Source organism: Festucalex cinctus, chromosome 21 (assembly GCF_051991245.1).
Source record: "Festucalex cinctus isolate MCC-2025b chromosome 21, RoL_Fcin_1.0, whole genome shotgun sequence".
NCBI lineage: Eukaryota > Metazoa > Chordata > Actinopteri > Syngnathiformes > Syngnathidae > Festucalex > Festucalex cinctus.
In genome coordinates this window covers 12913691-12926004 of record NC_135431.1, presented here as the reverse complement: position 1 = coordinate 12926004, position 12314 = coordinate 12913691, and the positions used below count along the sequence as shown (strand labels likewise).

The 12314-nt window shown below is 36.0% G+C and overlaps 1 protein-coding gene across 1 annotated transcript in view; it reads left to right on the top strand.

The window, feature by feature from the left end:
* klhl29 (kelch like family member 29) overlaps nt 1-12314 on the top strand; it is a 240283-nt gene that overhangs the window by 119068 nt on the left and 108901 nt on the right. The window contains exon 6 of the mRNA XM_077509773.1: nt 11085-11223. Coding sequence (XP_077365899.1) covers nt 11085-11223 — 139 coding nt within the window. The remainder of the gene's footprint in view (nt 1-11084; nt 11224-12314) is intronic.

Genomic DNA, 12314 nt, shown 5'->3' with positions numbered 1-12314 from the left:
TTGGTTTTCAAAATGGTGTTAGAAGGCATTTAATTGCACTTTTTATATCCTATTTTAAGTTTTCAGGTCAAAGTTTTATAGTGGTAAACCTCATATATGTAAATTACCGTTTGTTTTTCCCTTTGCACTTTGATCCGTAGAATGTTTCTAGATTTACAGTTTATTTTCTTGTTAATTCTCAAATGATGTCATGTTATTTTGATTTTGATGAAGTTAGTGTTTCAGGCTAAACGACAGTTTTTGCAATTAAAATATTCATAGGTATGGAAGTAAGCAATTAGCCATCCAGCGCAAGACTAAATTATGAATCTAGTTGGTTCTGCACCATAAAATATATAAGTAGTGATTCAACAACCAATTTCACGTAATAAGCGTAAGTCTTAATTAATAATCGACTCATTGATTATTATGAGCATAATCATTGCAGTGCTGTCGTGTTTGTGTCGTAGCTAATGCTTTCTGACAGCTAATGTAGTGATTGCTTGTCAGGACTTTCATTAGAACAGAGTGCAGCACTTGTCCGCTTCCCCCTTTTAATTCAATTACATTAAGTTCCTATTTCAGCAGCCGAGTTCAAAGTGGTGACGTTTATAAAGTCGGCTGTAAAAACAAAGCTGACAAAGCCAAATGCATCACCAGTATGTCGTTTGTTCTTCACCCTGATCGCTGGCTGAGCTCAAACAATATCATATGAAAAATCCAAAATATTGAAACCTTTTTTTTTGTTCACATTAGTCATGAGTGGCATATTTATTAGCCTCCTCACCAAAATGGCAGCTTTCTAAAGGGCTATAAAAACAGGGTGAAAAATGCGTTGTCATTGTTGATACTGATTTTCCAGGTTCATACTGTGCCCCCCTTTAAAGAGGCAGCGCTTGATCCTTATTCCACCTTATGTTTCTCAGAAACTCGTGGCGCTGAAAGGCCAGGCTTATTTGTTTTCACGGTCTGATTGTGACTGAGGGCGTTGCACTTTTAGGTATCAATAAAGTAATCTGAATCTGAAAACAATTTAAAAAAGTATAATGGCAATTTCAAGTGTCAGTTTAATGCACTTCTTATTGTTTTTTGGTATCCAGGTTGTTTTTCCTGATGTGTTAAATTTGTCCCATTTGTGATTGGCCCTGCCTCTCTGCATCCCGATTGGCTCACCGTCGACCAACAGCAAGCCTCGTTTTGAAACAAAGCGAGAATCAGATCTTGACAATTAATTAAATCGACGTCGCTCCCGTCAGATTAGTGCACCGTTTTTGTCAGTTAAATTTGCATTTTGTGCTTTCACCAGTAATTAACCCCAGGATGCTTTGGCATTAGAATTTATTTTTTTTTTTAGTTTTTTTTTTTACAATTTGGGATCTTTTAATTAAGGAGGAATGGTGGATATGGATGTAATAGATTGAAATGTCATCAAAGTGGAATGAAGCTGACAAGCATCTTCCCACAATATGTTTGGGAAAAAAAAAAAAAAAAAAAGTGCTTTGAAAATAGTGTGAAGGTGACGTGTTAACGTCCAGAAACGTCACACATCATTTGAGATGTGCACAGCCAGAGCTGGAAAATAAATCTTTACACGTTTCTGATGAGGTGCCGTTGGCTGAAAGCACACGTGAAGTGGATGTCATTATTCTGCATATTCCCTCGTGGAAGTATTTATTTCAGTGCTGCAAGCTTGGCGCGTGTGGGCCGTGGAAAGGTGTTACAGCATTTTTTAAATAGTTGATGCCAGAAAAAGTGAGGAAAATGTAGTTTTATGTCCCTTTAGGTGCCATCGAATGGCGTTTAATATCAAAGACAATAATAGTGTGCTTGCCGTGTTTTGATGTTTGTGTTTGGGGCTCCAGTGTGGCTAAATAAGATAACTACATTATTGTATGTGGTCCAGAAACTGTAACCACAATGAAAACATTGTTAGATCAAAATTAAGTAAAGTAAAAATCACAATTAAATTCCCCAAATACACATTTTGTTCAGTCTCGTAATGTTTTGTCCCTCCACTGTAGCTTATTATTCTCACCAAAATATTAGGGACACCTCAATACAAATGTACCTGATAATAAGTGTAATTCATAAAGACTTACAGTGGAGAATCGACACAGATTTGTTGCTTTTTTTGTGTGCACATAGCTTCTCGTCACCCCTTTTAAACTCTGCTTGAATTATTCGGGGGGCGGTACCAACAGTGGTGTCCCACTTTTCGCAGGCTGGAGTTATTCCTGTGGTGCGCGCGTTGTTGTGTCATCTGTCGCGCTTGTATTTGATTGCGAAGGGACTCCATTTACATCTTGTCAAACATAATTGGCTGCTGCTTTATTTTAGAACATATTCTCGCAATGTTTTGGGCCAGCAGCGTTGGTAAAAAAATCTTATTTACAAAGACCAAGCATGACAGAAACCATTTTTTTTAAATATATTTTTCCACTGGATGTCAAAATCAACATTAAAATGATGGTGTAACTGGGATGTCTTTTTATGATTTTTTATTTTTTTTAATCTAATTTAATGGAATTAAAAGATTAACATTTCAAACGAAATGTTAAAAGTTGCGCTAACAAAATTGTTTGTTGTGTAAGATAATAAAATTGTTTGGAACCGCTTGATTAAAAAAAATACTTTTAAAGTCTGCTTTTCGGAATCAGCGCAGATGTCAAATTTCACATTTTAAATTTCATGACAACGACTTTCGCACAATCATGTTTGTTGCTTGTTAAACACCCAAAAATAAGTGAAACAAATAATATTGGATATATTTTTTTTGTTAAAATAACCTAATCCTGTAAACAAAATATAAAATCAATTTGATTTATTTATAGGCGAAATGCAGCTCTGTTTTTAAAAGAACAGACTTTAAATGTTTTTGTTTTTGTTTTGACATTTTAGCATTCTTAACTGTATGAATTAGCATAGTTGAAGTATGTCAACCTGCTATTGAAGTCTAAATTCTAAACAATCATATTTTGGCCTGGGGAGTTAAAGTTGTTTTTTTTCTTTGTCATCAAATAACCCCATATTTAAAGACATTAAATAACAGTTAATGATTGTCTTAGTTAAAAAATAAAACAAAGAAATTTTAATATAAATGTTGCCTGAATTCTCAAATCTATTGAAATAACAGTTTGTAAACCTTAATGGTATTTGTGATCGCTAAAAACATGCTAGAAAAAAATTTAGCTCTTGCATCAACTCCATGTCTGTGTTGAAGTAACTAAATAAACATCTAAAATGTATTTGTCATGTGCAAGATAGTTTTAAAAAAAACTAAACAACTTTAAACATAATTGTATTCATCATTACTTATTGGCGTCCATTGACAGGTCTCAGTGCCGAATGCGCTTTGTAACTGGAGGGATGGCAGTGAATGAGTTTTTAATTGTAAAAAATGTTTGTAAACATACCTATTTAAAAAGTATTAGTTTGCGAACTAAGGACCGCCATACCCTATAGAACAATATACATATTTAAGATACAGTATGTGTTCCTGTAGCTTTCGATACCCCCAATAATGGGACTTTTTTTTTTTTTTATAATAATGTGTCACCTACGGACCCCCTCTCCCATTCAGCATGGCTAACATTGAAGCCACACCCCCCTGTGGCTCCTTGACAGAATTTCTTCCCCTTACACCGTCCTCAGAGTGCAGCCTGACATCTGCACCTCTAAGGTCCAGGTCCCCTTCAAAGGGCCCCTACGGCATCCTTGGACCCCCCCACCCCATTCGTAGCCCCCGTCACGGCCGGCCCTTGTCGAGCGGCTTCTTAACTCGGCGCACTCGAGCAGGAAGGAGGATGTAAAAATAAGACTTGAAACGAACGGCGTCATCACGGACTATTCTCCCGGGCGGCGACAGTGAAGAGTTGTTGACGATCCGAGCGGATTTCCTGTGGAATGAATGCGGTTGATTGGGAAGAGGGATGTTTTGACGCCATTGGACGCCATCTGACTTTTTGTCACGTGGCCACGCGATGAAACAAGGACGCCGACGGCTTTGATCCTCGCTTGTTTTCAGTACGCAAGCAACAAAAGACCTTTGCAAGCTTTTTACTTTTAGGGGTTTAATGCTTAAGAAGCCATCAAAATGGCCGATGAAATATTCCTTTTTATCCTTGTTCTATTACAGTTCAAATGTGTACACTTTAAGTTGAATATATCATACTTTATTCGTTAAAAACGAAAATACTATGTCAATCTTGGATGCACTAACAAGTAACCTAATAGTAATGTAAAAATATGTTTTTAATCCAATAAAAATTAAAAATAATATGTCACCCTCTTAAAAGTCATTTTTTTACAAAAAAAAAATATATATATTTTTTTGCCTAAATCATCTCCTCATGATGCAGATGGTTCAATCTTTTGTGTTTCCTGAAAAATCTGAAAAAAATGACTTTGGGGATTATTTTAAGAAGGCATCGATATTCAATTTTAAAAAAGTGTCTGTATATGTGTGTGTATATATATATATATATATATATATATATATATATATATATATATTTTTTTTTTTTTTTTTTTTACGAATTTATCGCATAAACATTTTTCCAAGTGTCCATTTGGAATTTAAAACGGTAATTAAAAAAAAAGGCTGAAAGATATTGTTTGTATCTAATAACAAAGCTAGAAAAAAAAAGAATAATAATAATAACAAGCCTAGAATAACATGCAATTATATAAAAATGTCGTTTCAGTTCTAAAAAAAAAAAAAAAAAAAATATCACGTTAAAAAAGTGTTCAAGTGTAAAATTATTATTATATAAATGCCAAACGGAACTCCAAATGTTTTTGTTTTTGTTTTTGTTTTGTTTTTTTCATTTTGAGGAACCAATAGGCTTCGGATGTCATAGCTGACAATGACGCTTGAATTATTATATAATTATAATTTAAAACTTGTGTTGTGGTATTAGAAAACCAACAATTTTATTTTCTAAAAAATAAAACTTTTAAATTGATTTTCCTCTAAACTTATACTTCCTGAGTTTACCATTTGTGTATATTAATCTAATAGAGTAATTCATTATGGTGGCTTCCTACTGTTTCTCTAAGAAGACATGCAAATTAGTTCAAATGACATTAAAATAGATGTTAATATGGGGTATATTAATATTTATGTACTTTATTCATCTCTACTTTATTTTTACATGCTTTGTTTAGTTTGCTATTATTTTAATCCAGAGACTGCAAAAAGGTTACTTTAAAAATAATAAATAATTCTTATGTTTGACTTTTTTGAAATGTCTTTAAGTGTTTTCTTTAACATTCATTTTTTTGGTAATGAATTTGCACGAAAGGCATGTATTTGCCATTGCATTACACGCTACCTTGTAATACCGATTTATGTCTCAATTTGAGTGAATTTGCTTTCTTTTACTATTTAATTTATAGAATCAATGATTGAATTTACTGATTAAAATGTATTTTGTTATGAAAAATCCACTTTATACGCTTGATTGTCTTACTTTGAAAAGAGCATGTAGTGTAAATACTTTAATACATTGATTTAATTTAATTTTTAATGTACTTCATAAAATATGCTCCTGTCTCTTTACGCTCGGAATAAAAACATTACAGTGAGTTCTGTATTGAATTATTGATCTGCTGGTGGTGCTGGTTTGTTTTCCGGCCAATTAAGCAAGCAGCGTTTTACTATTGAATCTTTAAAAGGGAACAAAAGGGTCATAATGAGCATGTTGTTGTTCTTTGTTTTTTTGGTTTTTTTCTTTCTTACATGTTTTTTTTTAATCATTTGGTTAAATAGAGTGTTGTAAAATGTGTTCATTTTTAAATCTGTCATTTATCAGACATTTATAAAAATACAAAAAATAACATTTTTGGAGATGAAAATAGAGATTTTTATGTAATGTACTGGACAGTAATAATGTAAAATTAAAATTTTAAAAACATGAAATTTTTTTAGACAAGCTCCTAATATTAAAGTAATGTTACAGTCACAATGTGATGATAAAGCCCCCCGAATTTTTTGCCTTGACAACAAAATGGCGGAAACACCCACACGCCTGTCAAAAGTGTGCCGAACCCCAAAATGGCTGCCAGATCGGCAACCAATGGCGCAGCCGTTCTGGGCGACCTACCTCGTCTTGGCACGTCATTTTTTATTTATTTTTGGTATTGGCTTAGCGTTGGCGCCCAGTGATTGGTTGGCGTACCCGAGTACCCCGATTGGACTTTGATGGCGTTACTAGGCCAAAAGGCGGCCAATCAGGAACGGGCTGCTCCTGTTGTGAACTCGTCCGCCCGGCGACCCAACGGCGAGAGCTAGCGTAGGTCTTTGTTACTCCACTTGACGTCCCTCAGGGTATCTTTCTCATATTGAGACGTAGGTTTGGCGTCTCCCCGCACTGAAGAACGCTTTACGCCATTTGTAGTTTCACGGCTCGTTCCGGGGCATATCCTCCCACCCTACTACTCCTTTTGGAAACCACGATTAGCTCCTCTATCAGGCATTCAGGTGTGTCTGCGTGGCTCCGAGGGAGTCGGCCTTTGTCTGCTCCCCGGACCCACGATCCGCCCCCGCAAAAGGGGCTCTATTCACGGTGTTATGCAGTGTGCTTGATTGGAGGCGAGAACCATATCGTTTTTGCAGGAGAGTCCAAACTATTCACTGTCTGACAGTCGTCAGAGCGTTGGCCCGCTGACAAGAAGAGCTGGAGTGGAATGCTTTTGTGTTTCAGAGAGGGGGTGGCGGATCCTTAAAAGAGATGCAGCTGTGCATCCAGTCGGAAGATTTCGAGAACCATCGTTCATGTTAAAGCCTACCATATTCCTCAGAAAGTAGTCCCATGTATTTGTATTTGTACAAAGCATTTGGTACGGTACTGAAATGTCTTGAGTTCCCAACAGCAACATAAAAACAGGTTCTGATGTTTTTATAGCATAATAATTCAAACTGTTACGTTGGGACTTATCCATGTGGTTCATTTCCTAAATTATGAAAACGCTCTATTGCTGCACTTTCCTTCAAATAAAAGACTTGAGCTGATATATTGACTAATTTACTGCTAATAGTTTTCTGTTTTTGACAGCAGATCGACCCTATTATAACAAGTGGCTGCCATTTTTGTGGAATTTTCTAAAAAATTCACCGTAACAAATTCTCACACAAAAAATATCTATTCTACTGTCCACACTGATCTTCTCAACTCAGCTCAAGTTTATTTATATAGCGCTTCTCATTAATAATGTGACATTTGTCCTATTCGTCATCTTTTTAGTGCAAATGGTTAAGGCTAATCGTTAAATGGTTAATCCAGGAGCATTTCTAGGCCATTGTTTTTTTTTTGGAGTGGGTAGAATTGCAGCCCCCTTAAAATTTTGATTTTTAATTTCCCTTTTTAAACGAGTGACAAAAATGTTTTAACATAGAGTACTTTGTTCAAATGGATCAAAACAAGGACCCCTTATACCTCTGACCCTAGCGCCACCCCTAAATTAATCTGTCAAAATGTGGGCCCGGACAAGCTTAGCGGAGTATATTTTAAACTAAAACTTGTCAGCCAATGGGAAAAGGGAAGGTGGTTCGTCAAGTAGGGATGTAACGATAAGCGAGATATCGTGATATTAAAACTGCCACAATATCGTCGTCGTCGTGTTGACGATATTTAAATGCAACACATCTGTGAAAAAAAGTCAGGTTGATTTCCATTTGTGCAGTTCTAGCACCCTCTCGTGGCTAGTTTTTTAGTGCAGTTTAATTTCATTAGTGATGTTTTTGCCCTTCTATGTTTAAAATCTACAATATTTGTGGATGAAAGGGGAATGTAATATTATGCCTGTGAAGCAAGTCAATATGTGGAGGAACTCAATGTGTGTGTGTGCATTAACAACATAACAATAATAATAACGTAAAAAACATAATAATAATAATAACATATTATTGTTATGTACAAAAACACAAAATTGTGCTTTTTTTTTTTTTAGTATAAGCTTTTTTTTTTTTTTTTTTTTTTTTTTCCACAATATCGTGATAATTATCGTGTTGTGAGCTTCATATCATGACAATATTGTATCATGACATTTGGATATCGTTCCATTCCTATCGCCAGGTACAAGGTAAAAACTAAAGGGTCAAAATGTTAAGAAATAAAGTTATACAGTTTGTTTTGTGTGTGTGTGTTTTTTTTTTTTTAATTTTAGACCAAGTTTTCTAAAGTTATCCCACACGAAAAATAAGTCCCCCAAAAAGGCTGAATTTCAAACTCAATTTGTCCAGATTTTCCATTTTTGTGTGTGATGTACAAGTTGAAATCACATTTTGAGAGTGTTTTGACAGACTTGTCATTTTTAGGAATCTCGTCACATTGCTTCTGTTGTTCTGAATGTGTTTATTTACCTGTTAGAAAAATCTCATCGCACGCCATCAAACAAAATGTCACACTTAAGTATGACATCGTCTCAATGTACTTAGTGTGAAATCTTGGCCTGTTTAGTTGAACACAAAGCTATTATTCTGTTGTATGAATGGCTACAGGTGAATACGCAGGTTAATTGTATCTTGTACCATCTATGAAGATCAGATGAAGATAAATAGTCAATCATTTTTGAGTCAATTGAGTGAAATTGGATCATTTCCTGCGGCACACCTGATAATCTCTCACAGCACAATGTGCCTAGAGCGAGTGCATGTTAATGAATGCTTGACTGAATCAACCTTAAAAAAAAATATGCTATATTCCGAGCCATCAAGTGCTTACTGAAAAGAGTGTGCACACAATTACCAAAGAAAACTCTGAAGCAAGACATCACATTCTCATGTACAGTAATAGTCACAAAACAATTATTACTTCAACTGCTAGACTCTTGGAGTTCCTATAGAAACATAATAAAAGTTCATGTTCTTTTATGAGACCCAAGGACACTTTGTATACCGTAGCTAGGTACATTCATAATACAGTAGCTGTTATTGTTGGAAGACGGCGCACTCCACAGACTAAGGCAATTTGGCCTTGGTCATGGAGGTCTTTTTTTCAAGAAGTTTTTGTAAAAAGTCAATTCAAATTCATTTTGGACCATGTCAGGTCTACTTTTCATGGGTCTGTGGGAAGTCTGTAACCTCATGTGTGCTTCCCAAAGTCCTTGAATGATTGAACATGAACACTAGACACACAAACCTTAGTTCGGACTTTGGAATAACTGGAGTTCAAAGGTCCTCTGGTAGTGGTTTCTATCTGATCTGGTTCAGGTAGCTAAAGTAGCAAATTGTGAATTTTGCCACCTCTTGTTTTCTGAGTCAGTTTCAGGATGGCCTTTCATGCGTTGCAAACTCCACTGTTCACCAAATGTTCCTATTGTCGAACGAATCGTCCCTCACAGCCGGCGATCTGGCAATCAAAAGCTTTAACGGCTGCAGAAAAGTGTCCATAATCATTATATCCCGCGTTATGGCTTGTGTATGTTGTCAATGCGGCCTTCCGGATTACAAAGCATGACGTCTCCCACACTTCACGCCAACCTCCCGCTGACTTTCCCTCTCAGCATCCCCTCACGGCGCCTCATTAAGACGCCAGGAAAACAAGCGCCTCCGACCCGACGCCGCAGTTGGTCCGCTACCGTGCCAAATTTGCATCAGTTTGCTACGAGCATGACTCTTTCCCAATTCGGTCGCCGTCCTTCCATTGCGGGGTACAGATGATTACATTTGGGGATCAGCAGATAAGCGGCATTGGAAAGTGAACTTTGTGCTAAGTAGGACAATCTATTTGTAGGGTGTCACAAGAATTTTGTAGGATTTCCTTTAATTATTTTAAACTTGTTTTCCAGAATTTACTCACAGCACAATGTAATATAAGGCTAAAGTTTTTTTGATTTCCTTATAAATTTTAATGGTCACGTTGAACGTAAACAGTGGCTATGATGATGTTCTCTTAGAGGAACAAATTTGCAAGAATTTGTAGTGAGACAATTGTAACCCAAAGTGTATAAAAATTCAACTGTTATATTCAGACTATTCTTGCGAGAATTTAATCATGATTTGTATGTAGTATCCCACTACATTTTTTAGTGCTTTATTTATCTCAGAGCGTAGCTATTTTTCTGAACATAAGAATTTTGTGGTAATTTTTACAATAAGTGACATATTAATAATAGAAAATGTCATTTTCTTTCCATTAGACATCATTACGACAATTATATGCCATAATTCAGATCTCAAAAATGTTTTGTGTACAGTTTTACAGTACCCTAAAATTCTTGTATGTAATCAGTTTATTTCACAAGAATTTAGTTGGAATTTTGTATGAAAATTAGTGCATTGTATTTTATCAGAAAAAGACTCAGTATTTTGTGCTTTATTGGATTTTTTTTTAAAGAATATTTTTAAAATGTTCGTAAAAATTCCCACTATACATGGTACTTATGAAAGCATAATCACTTTCTTTGAAGAATTTGTCCTGGAATTTTCCATTGATTTTTTTTTCTTTTCTTTTTTCCCTTTAGCATTGTAAACTGGTAAGATTTTTACGAAGAGTTGAATTAATAAGAATAGTAGCCTATTGTAGTTAGTCATAAACAGACATATTTTGGGGTTGAATGAAAAATCTTAGATTTTTTGAGAATCAAAATGTTTTCATATTTGTTACAATGTTTTGTGAACTAACTCCGGTAATGCTGTCGATGTGTCTTAATGTTTTAATATAGGAATTTGTAGATTTTTTTTTAGTTTTTTTTTTTTTTTTTTTTAACGAGAAGTAGCACATTTTGTGTAATTGTTAAAAACAACATTTTTTTAGGTAAACTGATATGCTGGATTTCCTTTGATAATTCTACATTTTTTGTGCAATTTCCCTCTAAATTCTTGAGATCACATCTATTTTCATTTGATTTTCCACACATTTTTTTTTCTCGCATTGTAAACAGGTGAGCGAACTCTGAGCGTTTCTTCGCTTTGACATCGCCGATGTTATCTCCCTGCAATATGACATTTTGTTCAATGTTTCTTCTCTGTCACACTGTTGATGCTCATGTCTGTCCTGAAAAGCAAACAAAACAACTTCTAAACCTAAACTGTGTCAATGTCTGTTTTTCTTCTTTCTTTTTTTTTTTCCCTTTTTCTCCTTCTTCTTTTTCTTCCTCCGCAGAGATGTTGAAGGAGCTCAACCAGCAGCGGCGAGCGAAAGAGTTTACAGACCTGAAAATAATTGTTGAAGGCAAAGAGTTTGAAGTCCACCAAAATGTTCTAGCTTCCTGCAGCTTGTATTTCAAGGACCTGGTCAAAAGGTTTGCCTTTTCCTGACAGCACTCCTCATCCTTGATCCCACCTGTTCTCTTTTGTAGGGCACATTTGTGTCGCTTTCCGAACCCCCATTAGCTTCAATCTACCCCCCGTCCTCCTTCCTCTTTCTGTTCTTTCTTTCCATCTTTCTTGCAGGTTCGTGAAGACTTTTTTTTTTTTTTTTCCCGTTTGTTTTGGTTCTAGCGCAGGGCCAGCAGCCATTCCTTCCTTCTCTCCCCCTCACTCCCACACTCAAATGAATGTATCTGAATCTGGAGTTAAAGGTCAACAGCTTGTCATCACTTGCAACCTCCTCCCTCACCACACCATTTTAACCTTATTTCCATTTTAACGAACAGCGCAAATGTCTCACGAGCGAGGGATGTTTTTAAGGGCCCAAACGAGACGACCGCATTTCTTCTATGGAACGCGAGATGTTGCTTAGTGTAATTGTAAACTGAGACGCTTCAGCGAAAAGCAGGTGAACACCATCCGCCGTTCTTGTATTCGCGGCACGTATTCCCCCTGTGGTTACCCAAACAGCAGTTAGAAGGAAATCGCAGCAGAGTTATTGCATTTATGTAAGGCCTATATTGATCAAACTCTGACCTTGTGGAGTTGAGTTATTTGAGTTCCGTATTTCATGGCGGTCAATCAAACTTTTCTGCCGTGATCTGACTACCCGCAGTGGCAAAAACTAAAAATTGTAGCTTCTTCCGAGCAAAATGGCAGCTTTCCTATAAATGTGGGGACATGATTACAGTATTGAGACTTTTTGGAGGATCCAGTTAAGGATTCCTGAAAATGGCCAAATTGTTTCTAAAATGGCTGACTTCCTGTGTTTTGTTTTTTCCCTCTTGCGAGTGTGACTACTCATGAAAGAGACATTCCTTCCAAATCTCATCTTGTGGACTGGCTTTTATGGACTGAATATTTTACTTTGACTGATTAAACTTCACCAACATTGTCCGGCAACAGATAACGATGAGAACTCAAAATTGGGGCAACCATCTGTTTGCTATATCTGGTCAGAATGGAGTCGCAAAATTTGTTGTAGGAGTTTTTAGGAGTCTTTGATGGACCTCCAGAAATGGCC